The sequence below is a fragment of the Hemitrygon akajei genome, chromosome 13, assembly GCF_048418815.1.
Source record: "Hemitrygon akajei chromosome 13, sHemAka1.3, whole genome shotgun sequence".
In the NCBI taxonomy this organism is placed as follows: Eukaryota; Metazoa; Chordata; class Chondrichthyes; order Myliobatiformes; family Dasyatidae; genus Hemitrygon; species Hemitrygon akajei.
The window spans coordinates 107825361-107845194 of NC_133136.1; the positions used below are offsets into that span (position 1 = coordinate 107825361).

Here is a 19834-nt window from a genome sequence, read left to right on the forward strand (position 1 = left end):
GGGGGGGGGGGGGGGGGGGGGGGGACCTAGCTATGGGTGTGACTCTAACTTTGGCTTCTTCTTCAAAAAGACATCGAGATTTGACTGCCTTTTCTTAAGTTTCCTCTCATGAAGCAAACTGTCATTAAAAAAAAAGACCAACTATTTACCCGACTAGAGGCTGTCCCCAAATTATGAAAACCCTCTACATCTGAACAAGCTCCCATAATATTATTTAAAAAGTACATATGTTTGTTTTTGTGAACAGCAGAAAAAGATGCAACTCTCTCTTGCTCTCCCTCAAATTTTTTACTAATGTCTTATGTACTTTTGATGCCATTCATTACAATATTGTGGACGTATAGGTACCATAGCAAGTGATTTTGTGTAGTTTATGACTTTATGGACAAAATGGACTTCCAGAGGTCAGTAAAAATGGAAAATGTCTGTTACCCAGAAACAGCCTGTGTATGTTTGGCACTCTTGTGGATTCAGGGTTTCATTGGTAGTCACCAGCTTCAAATACCAAAACTCTGTGAATCTTGGATGATTAGTGCTGGCAACTGACATCATCCAAACAAATCCTGGAATTCATTAGCATCCATCAATTCACAATTACTGGTAGCTAGAAACAAACCCTGTTAATGTTGAGGGTGCATTCCTCGAAGGTAGAACGCTATGTAAATCAGCACAATGCAGGGTCATTATAACATTATGTAAATAGACCCAAGTGTCTGATTAAAAAACTCAAACTTGAAATACATGATATATTATTTTAGGTAATTCGTGAAGTAACAAACACGCAAAAAGGCATAACCAGTACATCAGTGGAGCAGCAGCAGAGGGAAGCAGGCATCTGTTACATCTTAGGGGGGATCCTAGCTATGGGTGCTACTCTAACTCTAAATTCTCAGTAGCAGGGGATCATGGAGAGAACACCTCGCTTTGTCTTATTGCTTCGCTTTCAGTCAGGGTCATTATAGATCAACATTGCAAATTTCAAAGAAACGCCAACATCAACCTGACACTCACCAGCTTTCAAACGCCATATCGCTTGCAGTTTCACATCCATGCTAATGCTTTCCCTAGGCATCTTAGATGTACTACCCTCACAGAAAATTGCAGGCCATTTTCCGGACATTATGGGTGAAAACAAAATCAAATAAAGTGGCGAGGAAGCAAAAACGTTTACACATGCAGGGGAGGCAGAGCGTAAACTAATACGTAATCGGCTGTGAGTGGCTCAGAGCTTATGTCAAGCGCTCTCGTTGGCTGATTGAATGTTCACTGAAATGGTGGCCACTCTTGAGAAGTCTTTAAGTGTTGTTTAGAATGAATGCTTGTTATTAAAAACATTTCAATAAAGAATTCAATAACCGCGTTGTAACGAAACAGCACTATGCAGGGTAGTGTTATGCAGGGTTTGAGAGCAACGAAAACTCAAGATTTTTTTTTAGTTGCATAATCTAGCCAACTCATCTTAATTCAGTCCAAATGCTGGCTTATTGAGATCAGCAAATTCAGAAAGTAAAGGTCATTATATCTGAGACTTCTCTAAATCTGGTCTTATGCACAAAATCGAGTGCATTGGGAAATGACAGCAGTTTTCACTCCTATCAGAATAAGTCTTTAAGATTAAATTTAAAAATACATAAAATTCCTGTGATAACCATTGTTCAATGAAGGCACTCAAGCTTTTTTGTCAGAGATGCAATCATTGCCAAAAAAATGATTTTTGTAAGTGGTTAACATTTCAGTACTATACTTAGTTGAGGGAAAGATTGCCTTGCTTGCCAATTTAGGGCCATGTCTGGCCACTGATATGGACAGAAAAGATCATTTGACACTATTCAAAAGGTTTCCTATGGATCCTGGTTAGCTACCAATAACAACATACAGGAGGAATCACCAAATTCATTTTACTGCTGATGTGGGAACCTTGCAATAATATCAATTGATTACTGTTTTAACTCACAATCATAGACAACACATCAAGTTTGATTCAAAGCAAGATAACACCGACGATGAAAATCAAAAATATCAGTGCTGGAGATTTCTAGCTTCTGACATTTTCTGAAAACATTAAACTTACTTAAAAACAAGTTTTTTTTTGTTCTAAGTTTATGTACAAGGTTTTCTACAGAACATCTACATAATTATGCAACTTTCAAATATACTGTCTTCAAAACGTTAATGCATAAATACTGCTACTAAAAAGCAAAATTTTCTCTAGGCATCTAAAAGAAAAGAAAATAACTGGTATACTAGCATATATAAACAGTGCAGCATAAATTTACAAATGTAGTCATCAATAATAATACTGATATTTATAGAACTTAACAAAAGCAGTTATACCTAAGAAAGGAAAATCAACCCAAATTTGTGTAAATCCTGCTATATCATTAATAAAGCCTTGAACAATGTACAAACCAATTTAGTAGAAGCATAACTAGGAAATTTAAACCAAGACATGATTACATTGCCCCAACAAATCAGTTTCCACATTTATTCAATTATCTTTCAATTCTGTATTAGGTTACAATTTAAGAATAAATAGCTATCATTACTTCCCACTACTTGTACCATTTGGATCCCTATACTCACTCTGTTGAAAACTGGTAGCATCATGTACAGCTTCTCTTCCTGTTCCTTCTGCGTCATATGCCGAGGTGAATGACAGAGTTCCATGAACAGACGACGCAAGTGCATTAAACCAAGTGCATTATCCTGGGGACTACACTCCTCCTGCCGTGGACGGCCCATGATTCTCTTCACCATGTTCATTTTCCCTTCTTTCCTGAAATCACGAACGATCCTGTTGAATAAGAGTTTGAACATTAATGAAACTGAGGTATGGCACCATTTACATAGTAAGTACACCATGCCCAAAGGAAATTATTCACCTTTAGGTAGTCACAGCAGCAACTTCATATTAATGATTTCCTAAATAGATCCTTCCATGAAAGGATTTCAAGACAATTTTGAATTCAAAACAATATTTGTGAAGCTAATCATATTTTTCCACAATGGTGCAAGAATGACACTGCATTCTATCGAAGTCAAATAATCATTTCAAGAGCAATAGGCACATCATGTTCACTAAGATTTGAATATTGACTTTTAGAAAATATAGGTACAGATAGTGAAAATAGTGACAACAAAAATATTCTGCTTCAAAGTTCATCAGATATTCTTTGTAAGTTGATATTTGACCTTCCTGTTGGTTTGAACCAGTCTAGCCATTCTCTTCTAATGTCTCTCATTAATAAGCTGCTATTTACCCACAGAACTGCGACTCACTGGATGTTTACTGTGCCTTGCATCATTCACTGTAAACTCTAGAGATTGTTGTACATGAAAAATCACAGTTTCTGAGATACTCAAACCATCCTGTCTGGCACCAACAATCATTCCATGGTCAAAATCACTTAGATCACATTTTTTTCCTCATTCTAATGTCTGATTTGAACAACAACTGAACCCCTTGACCATGTCTGCATGCTTTTATGTATTGAGTTTCTGCCACATGATCGGCTGATTAGATATTTGCATTAATGTAGTGTACGGGTGTACCTAATAAAATGGCCACATTGCATAGTAAAGGGACTAGCCCTCATCCCTCAAACAATATCTCAATACCCAACTCCATTTTCTCTCCCCACCCCCACTAGCACCTTATCTTGCTCCATATACAAAAACATGTCAGTCAAAAACTTCAATGCAACAAGAACTACAAACATCTTTTGGATGTGAATATGGCTTGGGGAAGAATATCCAAATTTTCTAAATTTCATTCATCTCAATTGGAGAAACTTACCAAATTTTTGAAGTAAACTGAAATGAACATTTTCTTGAACATATCATGGCATTTTAAAATAAATGGATGACTTTAGAACACAAGAAATAAAATGATGCCCAGTGTAATTTAAAAACCCTAGCTCAAATAATTAGGTGTTATTATTTTTATAGCTGACAGATAATTTGGATAATCCTCTTTTTTTCACAGATCATGTAAAGACAAAATTTAGAATTAATTTGCTTGTGCTCACCCCAGTCCTTATTGGCATAAGAAAACTGACCATTTAATCTATGTTATTAGAGCAGAGAATAACTGTCATGGGAAAGGCCATGAGCACACAAGTGCAACGGGTATCTGTACTTCTGAAATTAGACGGGGGGCAAACTACTTCAGCAAAGTGTAATGAATTGCCTTTCTGTCAGGCTGTGATTAACTACCAAATGATCCCTAAAATAGGAAACTTCTCTAACATGGTTGTTTTACACTTTACACTTATATGGAGACATATGCCCCCTTGTTTATAAGAGCAGAAAAACTATATAAAACTATCAAACATGATGGCTAACTATGAAACAAATCTAGATGCACTCTGCACCATCGCAAAAAGCAATACTTCCCAGTGGCCAAACGTTTTAACTCCAATTCCCATTTCTGTTCTGACACATCGGTCCATGGCTTCCTCTTGTGCCAAGACCAGGCCACCCTCAGGATGGAGAAGCAACACCTTATATTCCATCTGGGTAGCCAATCTGATGGCATGAATATCAATTTATCCTTCTGGTTAAAAATTTCCCTCCCCTCTTCCACTATTCCCCACTCTGGCCTTTTACCTCTTCTCACCTGGCTATCACTTTCCCCAGGTCCTCTCCTCCTTCCCTTTCTCATACTGACCACTCTCAGATTCTTTCTTCTCCAGCCCTTTACCTTTCCCATCCACCTGGCTTCACCCATCACCCTCCAGCTAGCCACTTCTTTCCCCTCCCCCTTCCCCACCTTTTAATCCTGGCATCTTCCTCTTTCCTTCTCAGTCCTGGAAAAGGGTCTCAGCCTGAAACCTTGACTGTTTACTCTTTTCCATAGATGCTGCCTGACCTGCTGAGTTCCTCCAGTGTTTTGTGTGTGTTGCTTTGGATTTCCAGCATCTGCAGACTATGTGTTTGTGTTTTAGAAAAGGTAATTACTTCCCAGAGATTGATACCAATAAGTTTCTATTTACAGAAATGCCATAGTGACTAGGGATAGAAATTTCAAAAACTCCTGTCCCCAGACATCTATTGAAAGAACTGAACAGAAATATCATAAAGGAATAATTTCAAACAGTAAAGGTCTCAACACAAGTTTAGTAATTCCTTGGTTTTACTGATGTTGAGTGCAAGGTTGTTGTCGCAACACCACTCAACAACCAGCTAATCTATCTCGCTCTTGTACTCCTCCTTGTCACCATCTGAAATTCTGCCAAGTTGTGTCATTGGGAAATTTATATATGGTATTTGAGCTGTGCTAGACACAGATCCGTGGGTGTACAGAGTAGAGCAGTTGGCTAAGCACGCATCCTCAAGTGTGCCACTGTTGACTGTCAGTGAGGAGAGATATTATTTCCGATCTGCACAGACCGTGCTCTCCCTTTGAGAGAGTCAGGATCCAGCTGCAGAGGGAGGCATAGAGCCCCGGGTTTTGAAGCTTTTTGATTAGAATCGAGGGCATGATTGCACAGAACACCAGTGTAATCAATAAACAGCAGCCTGACATAGGTATTACTATTGTCCAGCTGACTCAGCGCTGAGTGGAGAGCCAGTAAGATTGCATCCACTATCGACTTATTCATGACTGGCAAATTGCGAGCGGATATAGGTCCTTGGTGCTGATTCTAGCCATGACCAACTTCTCAAAGTACTGCATCACAGCAGGTGTTAGTGCTACTGGACAAGAGGCAGCTCACCCTGCTCTTCTTGGGCACTGGTATGACTGCCATCCTTTTGAACCTTCAACTGCAGCAGTGGGAGATTGAAAACATCCTTGAACCAGATGTCCTTGGTTTGGGTACAGTGGGGCTGCAGCCACTTTCTGCACCTAGGAACTTGGCTTGTGGTTACACTTCTGATTTGTAAACCGTCTGGATTGTTCACAGAAATAGAGCCCTGCTGTAACCTGGGCATGACCTGTATTAGTAACTTCTACGTACTCACTTTATGTAAAAAAAATAATAGCTGGTTTTCTTCTTTTTTGTTCTGACATTGTATCAAGAATTTTCAAAAACTTTGTACCCCACAGGAGAGTTGTGAATGTTGGTGGTCAAAAAAGTTTAAGAATTTCTAATATAATTTTGGAATGATGATTAATGCCAGAAAATTCAGTCTATATGCTGAAAAGCTTCTCAGTCTATGCATTTGTTAAAATTAACAAGACAAGTAGCTTTAAAGCAAAATGCTATTTGTTTTGCTATGAAAGTTCTGTTGTGTTGAAAATAAATATTAAATTATTCAAACTTGTCCAGCATTTAAAGAAAAAAGTTGAATGTTCAAAATGCTCGAGCACATCAGTGGAAAGAGAAACAAAAATCATTAACAGGACTCTTTATTAGAAGTGGAGAAGTTACATACATGTTTAGAATTGCAAAGCTAGAAGAATGGAGAGAACAGGCAAATTGACAGTTCAGGTAGAGGAGGTGGAGTATGCTTTATGATTAAATCAACTTGGTACACAAACATGGTGGTTCTATCTCAGTCCTGCTAACCCGACTTGGAGTATCTAGCGGTCAAATGGCATCCGTTTTATCTGCCGAGGGAGCTTTCTGCCATCATTCTGGTTGTGGTGTACATTCCACTTCAGGCCAACGTCAGAAAGGCACTGGAAAAGTTGTGCAACTTAATCAGCAGGCACGAAACTGCACACCTATTGCCTTCCCTATTGCTGCAGGAGATTTCAACCAGGCCAGCTTGAATAAGTCTCTGAGCAATTACCACCAACACATTACCTGTGGAACCAGAGGAGCTAACACATTTGACCACTGTTTTACCACCATCAAGAATGCTTACTGTGCTATTCCACGCCCACACTTTGGAAAGTCCTATCACCTAGCTGTACTTATACTCCCTGAGTATAGATTAAGATCAAAGACTGCAGCACTAGTAGTGAGGACCAAGGTATGGACCAGCGAGGTGCAGGAGCATCTACAGGACTGCACTGAGTTGGTAGACTGGACAATATTTCATCTTCAAGTCTGAAAGAATACGCCACAGCTGTCACTGACATCAAGACCCATGTGGATGAAGTCAACTACTGCCCAATTTGCGAAACTGCATGATGACCGTCTCCAAACAGGAAACAGTCCATCTCAACACATTTCAAATCATAGTCGGGTACTTCAATCAGGCTTTATTGAAGAAAACCCTGCCCAATTACAATCAGCATACAACCTGTAACACCAGAGGTGCCAACACACCAGACCACTGTTATACCAAGATAAAGAATGCCTACCATGTCCACATTTCAGTAAATCAGATCACTTTCCTGTCCCCTCTCCTACCTGCATGCAGACAAACACTGAAGAGCAAAGTTCCAGAGATTAGTACTACAAAAAGGTGGATGTGGATACATGCGTGGAAAAATGGCAGCAATTAAACTTGGAACTACTGGTATTTCCCAGCAAATTCCAGGTATGCTTTAGTTGACAAGAATCTGGTCCAAAACTGGTTCAATATTATCTTTATACAGTTAACTGTCATTAACAAACTAGAACTAAAAAGCTGTCAATCCATTAAGCACATTGGCCTTCATACATCAAAGTATTGTGTACAAGAGTTGGAATGTTAAGTTGAAATTCTGTAAGATGTTGGTCAGATTAAATTTAGAGTATTATGTGCAGTTCTGGTCACCTACCTACAAGAAAGATATCGGTAAGATTGAAAGAGTACAGAGAAAATTTGCAAGGATGTGGCTGGTACTTGAAGACCTGAGTTATAGGGAATGTTTGAATAAGCTCAAAAATTTTACACTGGAGCAAGAGTTATGAGGGGAGATTGGACAAAGATATACAAAATTACGAGGTGTATAGATGGGGTAAATGCAAGTTGGGTGAGAATAGAACAAGTCGTCATTGATTAAAGGCGAAAGATAAAAATTAAGGAAAATTTGAGGGAAGACTTCTTCACTCGAGGGTGGTACAACCTTGGAAAGAGCTACCAATGGAGGTGGTGGACGTGCAACATTTAAGATAAGTTTGCACATGTACATAGATGGGAGGGGTATGGAGGGCTATGGCTCAGATGCAGGATAATGAGACTGTGCTGTAGTGCTTTATGACTACTGCAAAATGCAAGGTAAACTTGATGTACTAATCCAAATTTATCCTGTTATCATTACCATTCAATGAAACCAAATAATATCTGAGGTACTACTATCCTGGACAGCTCCAGAAATCACCCCCCCCCCCCCACTGGTTAATTAAATTTTCATTAATTTTAAAAGAAGCATGAATAAACAAGTTTTCAAATGGTTTTTGACTATTTTTCTAATTCACAAGATAAGCTATTCTACACTAAATTTTATAATTGATTATTAATTAGCCATACAATTACTACAGGGAACTAAGCAAAACACAACTTTACATACTAAATATTTTTTGATTAAGCATTTGTCATTTACTTAATGCATTGTAGGTTATATGTAAAAATATGCAAATAGCAGGTCATTACACTGCAATATCACACGTATGCAGCGTGCTTAAAGTAAAAATTAATTAGGCTCACATTTTTGGCTCCCTTGTTTTTCTTTTGATTAGTTTTGCGTTTTGAGTTACAAAACAGAACACAAAATGTTGTACATTAATTAGAAAATTGATGTAGGTAGTCCATGCAGATGAAAACAGTGATCTTTGTACCAGGTGTGAGATTTTGTTCTTGGAATCAATGATCATCACTCCCTATTCCTTATTGTCAGGACATAGTTAACTAAATCAATCAAAATGTACTCATCACACCAGAATCCATGTTGACTCTGTCAATAACCGTTTTCATTAAGAGACTGATCAATGCCATCAGCCTTGCACAATTATTTCAAAATTCATTTCAATACTATTGTATCATAAATGGCATTGCATCATTGAAGAATATTTCTTCAACATTTAAAAATAAAAGAACTGCACAATGCCTTTTATACAAACCCTGCACCATACTATTTTACAATTACATTATGAATTATTTTTCCTTTGTACTTGTATACAATTCTGAAGTGGTATTTATAATCAGTATAGTCAGCAAATAAGAATTTTAAAAATCAACAGCCAGTAAAATAAAGCATAGGTAAGGGTAGAACATTTTATAAATCAAAGTTAATTTCCAAAAAAAAAGTTCAAACATTCCCTAAATGAGTGCAGCTTGCAAAAAATCAAAAACTGCAGATACTGGAAATCACAAATAAGAAATCCTGGAAATGCTCAGCATGCCAGGTCTCATCTGTGCGTAGAGAAAACAGTTAACATTTCAAGTTAAAGGGATCTGCCAAAGAGTTTTGACCTGAAACACTGTTTCTCTTCCTAATAATGTGACCTTAACAGTTGAGTATTTCCAAAATTTTCTGTTCTGTATTTGTGATTCTCCAGTATTCTAACTTTTTGCCAATATTACAAGGTTTCATATGTTTCAAGGATGCATTGCAAAGAGAGCATCCATTTTAGCAGTTTACCTGCAAGACATTGTTATATTTCTGTTCATCTCAATAAGGAGATATGAATCATTTCTTTTCCCCTACAAAGGGAAAGTACATTTACTCAAAAACAATACTTAAATAAATCTTAAAGCACACTTCAAAAAACAAAATTGGAGATACATCCTTTTTTTTTATTACACAGGTAAAACAGAGACATAAAAACAGTGTTAGAACACTCGGCCATTCCATCATACCTGATAAAGTGACCCTCTCAACTCCTTCTCCAGACTTCTCCCCACAACCGCTGATACTCTGATTAATCAAAAACCTATCAACCTCCACCTTAAATGTACTCTGACTTAGCCTGCACAGCTGTCTGTGACAAGGAATTTCACAAATTCCTTGTGAATACCCTTTGTGAATTTGTGAATTCTTTACCCTTTGGCTAAAGAAAATTTTCCTCATCTCTGTTCTACAAAGATGCCCCTCTATTGAGGCTGCCTCTTCTGGTCCTAGACTCCTCCACCATAGGAGACATCCTCTCCACATCCACTCTATCTCGGCCTTTCAATATTCGATAGGCTTCAATAAAATCCCCACCCCATTCTTCTAAACTCCAGTGAATACAAGCTCACAGACATCAAGCCCTTTCCATCCTGTGATCATTCACATGAACCTCCTCTGGACCCTCCCCAATACCAGCACATCTTTTCTTAGACAGGGAGCTCAAAACTGCTCGCAACACTCTAGGTGGTATCTGACCAATGCCTTATAAAGCCTCAGCATTACATCCTTGTCTTAGTATTCTAAGACAATAGAATGAATGAAATGAATGCTAATATTGGATTTGCCTTCCATATCACTGACTCAACCTGCAAGTTTACCTTAAGCGAATCCTGCACAAGGACTCCCAAGTCCCCTTGCATCTTGGATTTTTGAATTCCATTCTTCCCCCCCCCCCCCCCCAGCCAGTTTAGAAAATTGTCTATGACTTTATTCCTTCTAGCAGAGTGCTTGACTGTGCACTTCCCTACACTATATTCTATCTGCCACTTCTTTATTCATTCTCTCAATCTGTCTGAGTCCTCCTGCAGACACACTGCTCCCTTAACACTACCTACCCCTCCATGTATCTTCATATTGTCTGCAAACTTGGCCACAAAGCCATCAATTCCTTCATCCAAATCGTTGACATACGATGTGAAAAGAAACTGCTAGTCATTGGCAGCCACCCAGAAGAGGCCCCATTTATTCTGACTCTCTGCCTCCTGACAGTCTTCAAAGTAACTTTATTACCAAAGTACAAATATCTCGCCATATAAACCCCTGTAATTTGCTTTCTTGCAGACATACCTAGTAAATCAAGAATCATTATAGAATCAATGAAAGGCTACTCTCAAAAGAGCAACCAATCTACACAAGACAAAACTCTGCAAACACAAAAGCAAAAAAAAACATAATACAGAAACAGCAATATATATTGAGAACACAAGATGAAGAATTTTTTTGAAGATGTGACTAAACACGTTGATGAAGGAAGAGCAGAAGATGTAGTGTATATGGATTCAGCAAGGCATTTGCTAAGGTACCCCATGCAAGGCTTATTAAGAAAGTAAGGAGCCATAGGAACCAAGGGGACATTGCTTTGTGGATCCAGAACTGGCTTGCCCACAGAAGGCAAAGAGTGGTTAGTTGTAGACAGGTCATATTCCGCATGGAGGTCGGTCACCAGTGGGGTGCCTCAGGGATCTGTTCTGGAACCCTTACTCTTTGTGATTTTTATAAATGACCTGGATGAGGAACTGGAGGGATGGGTTAGTAAGTTTGCTGATGACACAAAGGTGGAGGTGTTGTGGATAGTGTGGAAGGCTGTCAGAGGTTACAGTGGGACATTGATAGGATGCAAAACTGGGCTGAGAAGAGGCAGATGGAGTTCAACCTAGATAAGTGTGAAGTGGTTCATTTTGGTAGGTCAAATATGATGGCAGAATATAGTATTAATGGTAAGACTCTTGGCAATGTGGAGGATCAGAGGGATCTTGGGGTCCGAGTCCATAGGACGCTCAAAGCAGCTGCGCAGGTTGACTCTGTGATTAAGAAGGCGTACAGTGTACTGGCCTTCATCAATCGTGGAATTGAACTGATGAGCCAAGAGGTAATGTTGCAGCTATATAGGGCCCTGGTCAGACCCCACATGGAGTACTGCGCTCAGTTCTGGTTGCCTCACTACAGGAAGGATGTGGAAGCCATAGAAAGGGTGCAGAGGAGATTTACAAGGATGTTGCCTAGATTGGGGAGCATGCCTTATGAGAATAGGTTGAGTGAACTCAGCCTTTTTTCCTTGGAGCGACGGAGGATGAGAGGTGACCTGATAGAGGTGTATTAAGTGATGAGATCGTGTGGATAGTCAGAGGCTTTTTCCCAGGGCTGAAATGGTTGGCACCAGAGGACACAGGTTTAAGGTGCTGGGGAGTAGGTACAGAGGAGTTGTCAGGGGTAAGTTTTTTACTCAGAGAGTGGTGAGTGCGTGGAATGGGCTGCCTTCAACAGTGGTAGAGGCGGATACTATAGGGTCTTTTAAGAGACTTTTAGACAGGTACATGGTGCTTAGTAAAATAGAGGGCTATACATAAGCCTAGTAATTTCTAAGGTAGGGACATGTTCGGCACAACTTTGTGGGCCGAAGGGCTTGTATTGTGCTGTAGGTTTTCTATGTTTCTATGAAGAGTCCTTGAAAATGAGCCCATAATTTGGGGGAACAGTTCAGTGACGGGGTGAGTGAAATCATCTCCACTGGTTCAACAGCCTGATGTTTGAGGGTAATAACTGTTGTTGAACATGGTGGCTGTGGCACCTGAAGCTCCTGTACATTCTTCCTCATAGCAACAGCGAATAGAGAGCATGATCTGAATGGCTGAATGGGGGTGGGGGGAGGGGGGGGAACAGAGATTCCCTGATGATGGATTTGCTTTTGGGTTATGTTCTGTGTAGATATCCTCAGCAGCGGGAAAGGCTTTGCCTGTGACGGACTGGGCTGTATCCACTACTTTTTGTAAGGTTTTCCGTCCATGATGGTACATTCCTATAATACCACTAGCTCCTATCTTTTTAAGCACCTTGTCAAACACCTTCTGAAAATCTAAATAAAGAACTTCAACTGACTCTCCTTTGTCTACCCGCTATTGAGTTATTTCCTCAAAGAATTGCAACAAATTTGTCAGACAAGATTTCCCCTTAAGGAAACCTTCGCATATCCCAAAACATGATCCTTCATAATAAACTCCATCATCTTTCCAACCACTGAAATCAGGTGAACCAGCTTGTAATTTCCTTTCTTCTGACTCCCCTCTTAAAGAGTGGAGTAACATTTGCAATTTTCCAGTCCTCCAAAACTATTCCATGATCTAGTGATTCTTGAAAGATCATTATTTATGCCCCCACAATTTCTTCAGCTACCTCTTTCAGAATCCTTGGATGACTTATCTTCTCAGACTTTTCAGCTTCCCAAGCACCTTTTCCTTAGTGATAGTAATCACACTCACTTCCGACCAACACGTTCATATTCCTGGCACATTCTGCTAGTCTTCCACAGTGAAGACTAAGGCAAAATATTTATTAAGTCTGTCTACCAATTCTTTATCCCCATTACTATGTCTCTAGCGTCATTTTGTAGAGGTCCAGTATCCTCTCATTTTTATTCTTTAGGTGTCTGAAAAAAATGTTGATAGCCTCTTTTATATAATTGGCCAGCTTACCATATATTATCTTTGCTCTTTATGGCTTTTTGCTTGTCTTCTGTTGGTTTTTAAAAGCTTCCCAATCCTCTACCTTCCCACTATTCTTTTTGCTATATTATAAGCCCTCTCTTGCTTTTATGCTGTCTTTGACTTCCCTTGTCATCCACAGTTACCTCATCCTCCCTTTAGAATACATCTTAGGGATGTATCTTTCTTGCATCTTCTGAATTGCTCACAGAAGCTCCAGCTACCATTGTTCTGCTGTCATCCCTGCTAGTGTCCCCTTCCAATCATCTTTGGCCAGTTCCTCCCTCATGTCTCTGTAATTCCCTTTACTCCACTGTAATACTGATATATTGAATTTTAGCTTCTTCTCAAAATGCAGGTTAAAATCTATCATTACATATTACTATCTCCTAAGGGTTCCTCTACCTTAAGCTCCCTAATAAAATCTGGGTCATTTCGTAACACCCAAAAGAGAACTGCCTTTCCCTTCATGGGCTCAACCATAAGCTGCTCTAAAAAGCATAGGCATTCTACAAATTCCCTCTATAGGGATCCAGCATCAACCTGAGTTTCCCAATCTACCTGCATACTGAAATCCCCCAGGACTACTGCAAACATTGCCCTTTTTACATGCCTTATCTATCTCCCATTGTAATTTGTAGTCCACATCCTAGCTACTGTTCAGAGGTCTGAATATAGCATCCATCAAGGTCTTTTTAACTCTACCCACAAGGATTCTACATCTACTGATCCTATGTCATCTCTTTCTCAGGATTTAATTTGAATTTTTACCAATAGCCGACTCAACCCCTCTTCCTAGATGTGAACTAGGAAGATTAGAAAGCTATCTTAAAGACATAACCAAAATATCATCCAGGTAAAGCCAAAACATTTAAAATCCCCAACAGCACAAGCAAAATCTGAGTACAATTGCTAGCTTGTTACATTGAAGACATTTTCCATGTCCTGCTCTATTTGAAGTGCATTTGGAACACTTTTTTCAGATTTTTTTTTCAAAATTTAGGGTTCAATTTCTTAACTCAGTTATTTTCTTAATCTGCAAAGATGGAACAAGTCACAAATTAGGAATCATGTAGATTTCTCACCTGTGTGAATCTACATTTCATGTCCATACATTCTAAATTGGTTTTTTTGGAGGCTGAACACTAAGTCCTTCAAGAAAGAGCTTCAAAATTAAGGTGGACACCAAAAAAACAAATCAAGAGTATAGCTTTCAATGCCCGTGGATTAGAATTCTATTTTTAGATTACACGTATACCTGGTTGAAAAGAATGTTAGATGTACTTTGTGTACAAGCAACATTTGAATTGCTAGATTCAGCTACAGTAAATTGATTACTATAAAATTGATAGTTCATACTTAGTAAACTAGCAGCGGTTGATTGTACCGTCAAGATTAGTGTTTTGTCACTAATAAAAGTGAAAAATTATGCAGAAGAATAGCTTCTGCGTTCTGTACTAATTAATGCATGACTACTAATATTTTGGACACTGCACTTTAAATCATAAAGAGTATTTCATCTCTCCATCTATCAACTTCAGCTCCACAATTATTTTTAAAAGACCGAGGTCATGCCAGGCAAAAAGCAGTTATTAAGCTTACTTTCCAGCTCTCATCACTTAGCTTTACAAGTTTTGTAGAAAATTTGCGAACAGAACATAGAACAGTGCAGACTCTCCAGCTCAACGATGTGTCAACCTTTCCACGTACTTCAAGATCAATCTAATGCTCCCTTCCCACATGTCCCTCCATTTTCTGCCCCATCCATGAGCCTTTCTAAGAGGTGTGTCTGCTTCTACCACCACCCCTGGAAGTGCATTCCACACATCAACCACTTTGTAAAACAACCTACCCCTCTCATCCTCCTCTAATCACCTTAAAATTAAATTAACCATAGCCACTCTGGGAAAATGGTCAGTTCATACCCATTGTATCAATGACAACTCAATCAAGTCACCTTTCATCCTCACAACGATCTAAATAATCATGATACAAAATTGCCATAGATGAGGATTGTTTTTTCAGAATGGAAGCTTAGAATCAATGGTGTGCCACAGGGATCAATGCCGGGTCTTTTATCATATATCATTTACAGTGGATCTGGTTAATTGGGACACACAAGGACTAGTACATTTTGGCCAATGTTTCATGGAAGTAGTTAAAAAGATACAAAAAAGACAAATTAACTAACAAATTATGTATTTAAATGAAACACAAAATAAATTAATATTGTTGTAGTTTTGGTAGTGTTCTATAAAACCATGTATTAGTTCCTAATAGTTGTTGATAGAAGAATTCAGTGTACAAAGACATGTTCCTTTGGTTGACTGTAAATGAACAAAATCAGTGCGGATAGTGGACTGCCTTCAAGCAGGGCTTTGGATAATTGCATCTTACAAATCTTCATTTTAATTGTATCATTCAACATGATTGGCGACACCTCCAATTTCTTCCAAGCTCCTAGCTTGTTGACGTAATGAAATTGTTTCATTTTCAATCTGGCTGTTTATTGCATCTCCAAGCTTGAATATTTGATACCCAGAGAGCAAAACAGTTCTGAATTGTCTTGCTGTTTATTACTTGCCAACTATCAATGACAAAAATCACTGCCATTTGAACACTAACGCGCAAGGAGCAGTCATTTGTTCTCAGCACGATGTAGTGACTAACAAGCAAACAACATGCACACGACTGAAGGCAGTCGGCAACAGTTTTCTACACCAATTTTAAGTAGCACGGTGTCCCAAATAAACAAAGGGGATCCCGGCTATTTTCTCGATTTTCCACCCAAATAAGCGACTGCCTCAATTAACCAATTTTCAAATGAATCATTGTATATGATTAAGTCAACTGAGTCTTTATACACTGGAGCTTCAGTACAATTAGTGGGGATATAAATTAAAAATACTGCAAGGGCCACACAGACTAATTATGGGGAGCATATTTACCCTTGAGTTCTACAACAATTTCCAGTCAGTCTCAGGTTACACAGCAAGAGATTTAGGACGAGATAAAGAGAAAGTCTCACTTAAAAAGAGATGAACTTGTTAAATTCATTATCACAGACTGATATAGATGCTATCACACCAAATATTTTTAATAAATTTCTGAATACAAAAGCATCAAAGGGTATAGGGAGAGCACAGGATAAGCTACTGAGAAAAATAACCATCAATTATTGCAATGAATGGCAAAGCAGGCTCAAAGGGATAACTCTTGCTCCTGTTCCGGGGTGCTTTGGTGTGACTCAAGTAGCAGCAATACTCTCAATGGCTACGATTAAATATTCTCGGTTCAGCCTGTTAACAGCTAAAAAGCACAACTGCTTCCAAGGTTACTACAGTCAACAAAGATGTCTTAATGCTTTTAAATGAACTATTGCTACTTAAAACCAATGGAAACAACACTATTTGTGGTCGGAAGTGCCACGGAGGACTCCACGTGGGCACAGATCAGGATTACAAGTGTGTTTAAGGAAACGGGGATTTAAACTCCCGATACTGACTACCTTGCTGGTGAGCGTGCAGTCTCTGGTGAATAAAATCGATGACCTCAGAGCCAGGGTGCTGAATCAGAGGGACATTAGGACCGTGTGTGCCCTTTGTTTCACGGAATCCTGGTTAACTCCTTCCATACCGGATGCAGCAATTCAGATCGATGGGTTTAAATATACATTGTCAGGATAGAGCTATAGAGTCTCTCAAAAGCAGAGGTGGAGGATTATGCCTCATGATCAACTCTTCTTGGTGCATAAATATATCAGTGCTGTCCCAATTTTACTCACCAGACCTGGAATATCTAGCAGTAAAGTACCATCCTTTTCACCTACCACGGGAGTTCTCTGGTATCAGTTTACATTCCACCTCAGGCCAATGTCAATCAGGCTTTAGATGATCTGAGCAATGGGATCAACATGCACAAACAGCACACCCTAACGCCTTCACCACCTTCTTGGGAGATTTTAATCAGGCCAGTCTGAAAATCTCTAAGCAACCACCATCAACAGATCACTTGCAATACCACAGGAAGCAACACACTGGACCATTGCTACACCACCATCAAGAATGCCTACAGTGCTATTCCACGTCCTCACTTCGGGAAGTCTGATCACCGAGCTGTATTTCTACTCCCCAAGTACAGGCAGAGACTGAAGACTGCAGCACCAGCAGTGAGGACCAAGAAGGTTTGGACAAGGGAAGCACAGGAGTGCCTACAGGATTGCTTTGAATCGGTAGACTGGATTGAATTCAGGGATTCACCTTCGAAACTGGATGAATATGTTGCAGTTGTTAATGACTTCATTAAAACCTGTGTGGATGACTGTGTGCCCATAAAGACTTACTGTACATTCCCAAAACAAAACCCGTGGATGAAGCAGGAGGTACATCATTGGCTGAAGGCTAGATCTGTGGCATTCAAGTCTGGCAACCCAGGTCTGTACCAGCAAACCAGGTATGATTTGCGGAGGGCTATTTCAAGGGCGAAGAGACAATTTCCAACGAGGTTGGAGGCAATATCAGATGCACGGCAACTCTGACAGGGTCTGCAATACTTTACTTCCTACAAAGCAAAACCCAATATATGAATGGCAGTGATGCTTCACTACCAGATGAACCCAACATCTCCTATACCAGCTCTGAAAGGGAAAACACAACTACGGCTGTGAAGATCCCTGCTGCATCTAATGATCCTGTGATCTCCGGCTCAGAGGCCGAAGTGAGACTGTCTTTAAAAAGAGAGTGAACCTTTGCACAGCAGAAGGTCTCGATGGAGTATCTGGTAAGGCTCTGAAAACCTGTGCCAACCAACTAGCGGGAGTATTCAAGGACATTTTCAACCTCTCACTGCTACAAAAAGGCAACAATTATACCAGTGCCTAAGAACAACAATGTGGGCTGCCTTAATGACTACCGCCCAGTAACACTCACATCAATAGTGATGAAATGCTTTGAGAGGTTGGTTATGACTAGACAGAACTCCTGCCACAGCAAGGACCTGGACCCATTGCAATTTGCCTATCACCACAATAGGTCAACAGCAGACACAATCTCAATGGCTCTCCATAAAGCTTTAGACCACCAATACAACACAAACACCTACGTCAGGATGCTGTTCATCGACTATAGCTCAGCATTTAATACCATCATTCCCACAAATCCTGATTGAGAAGTTACAGAACCTGGGCCTCTGTAACTCCCTCTGCAATTGGATCCTCGACTTCCTAAACAGAAGACCACAATCTGTGCAGATTGGTGATAACATCTCCTCCTCACTGATAATCAACACTGGTGCACCTCACGGGGTGTGGGCTTAGCCCACTGCTTTACTCTCTCTATACCCATGACTGCGTGGCCAGGCATAGCTCAAATACCATCTATAAATATGCTGGTGTTACAACCATTGTTGGTAGAATCTCAGGAGGTGACAAGAGGGTGTACAGGAGTGAAACATGCCAACGAGTGGTGTTACAGCAACAACCTGGCACTCAATGTCAGTAAGACAAAAGAGCTGATTGTGGACTTCAGGAAGGGTAAGACGTAGGAACGCATACCAATCCTCAGAGGGATCAGAAGTGGAGAGAGTGAGCAGCTTCAAGTTCCTGGGTGTCAAGTTCTCCGAGGATCTAACCTGGTCCCAACATATCAATGTAGTTATAAAGAAGGCAAGACAGCGGCTATACTTTATTAGAAGTTTGAAGAGATTTGGCATGTCAATAAATACACTCAAAAACCTGTATAGATATACCGTGGAGAGCATTCTGACAGGCTGCATCACTGTCTGGTATGGAGGGGCTACTGCACAGGACCGAAAGAAGCTGCAGAAAGTTGTAAATCTAGTCAGCTCCATCTTGGGCACTAGCCTACAAAGTACCCACGACATCGTTAGAGAGCGGTGTCTCAGAAAGGCAACATCTATTATTAACAAACCTCCAGCACCCAGGGCATGCCCCTTTCTCACTGTTACCATCAGGTAGGAGGTACAGAAGCCTGAAGGCACACAGTCAGCGATTCAGGAACAGCTTCTTCCCCTCTGCCATCCGATTCCCAAATGGACATTGAAGCTTTGGACACTACCTCACTTTTTTTTTAAAAAAAAAAGCAGTATTTCTGTTTTTAAAAATCTATTCAATATATGTAATTGATTTACTTATTTATTATATTTTATTTATTATTATTTTTTTCTCTCTGCTACATTATATATTGCATTGAACTGCTAAGTTAACAAATTTCACATCACATGCCGGTGATTCTCATTCTCTTTGTTTCTATTTCATTCTGCAAAATTAATCTGCTTCTCCATTGTTAGACTAAAGAAGGAAGAGAAAACGATGAAAATGATCCAAATCTGAACAAGTCATCTGGACTGATCAGAATCTACAACTATATACTTCGGAAGGCTGCTACAGCTACGGTGATTATTTGAAAGAGTTATCCAAATTAACTCCTTTCTGTTGCCCCAAGAGTGTTGGAAATTTCATTATAGAGGTGCTAGAAAGTTTGTGAACCCTGTAGAATTCTCTCCATTTCTGCATAACTATGACCTAAAATGTAATCAGATCTTTATACACATCCTAAAACTAGATAAAGATAACCCAATTAAATAAATAACACAAAAAATTATTATACTTATTAATTTATTGAGAAAA

At 39.5% G+C, this 19834-nt stretch overlaps 1 protein-coding gene across 2 annotated transcripts in view; it reads right to left on the minus strand.

Moving 5' to 3' along the window:
• wdfy3 (WD repeat and FYVE domain containing 3) overlaps window positions 1-19834 on the minus strand; it is a 333550-nt gene that overhangs the window by 252872 nt on the left and 60844 nt on the right. For both annotated transcript variants that reach the window (XM_073065240.1, XM_073065239.1), the window contains exon 2: window positions 2584-2794. In XM_073065240.1, coding sequence (XP_072921341.1) covers window positions 2584-2763 — 180 coding nt within the window. In that variant the 5' untranslated portion in view covers window positions 2764-2794. The remainder of the gene's footprint in view (window positions 1-2583; window positions 2795-19834) is intronic.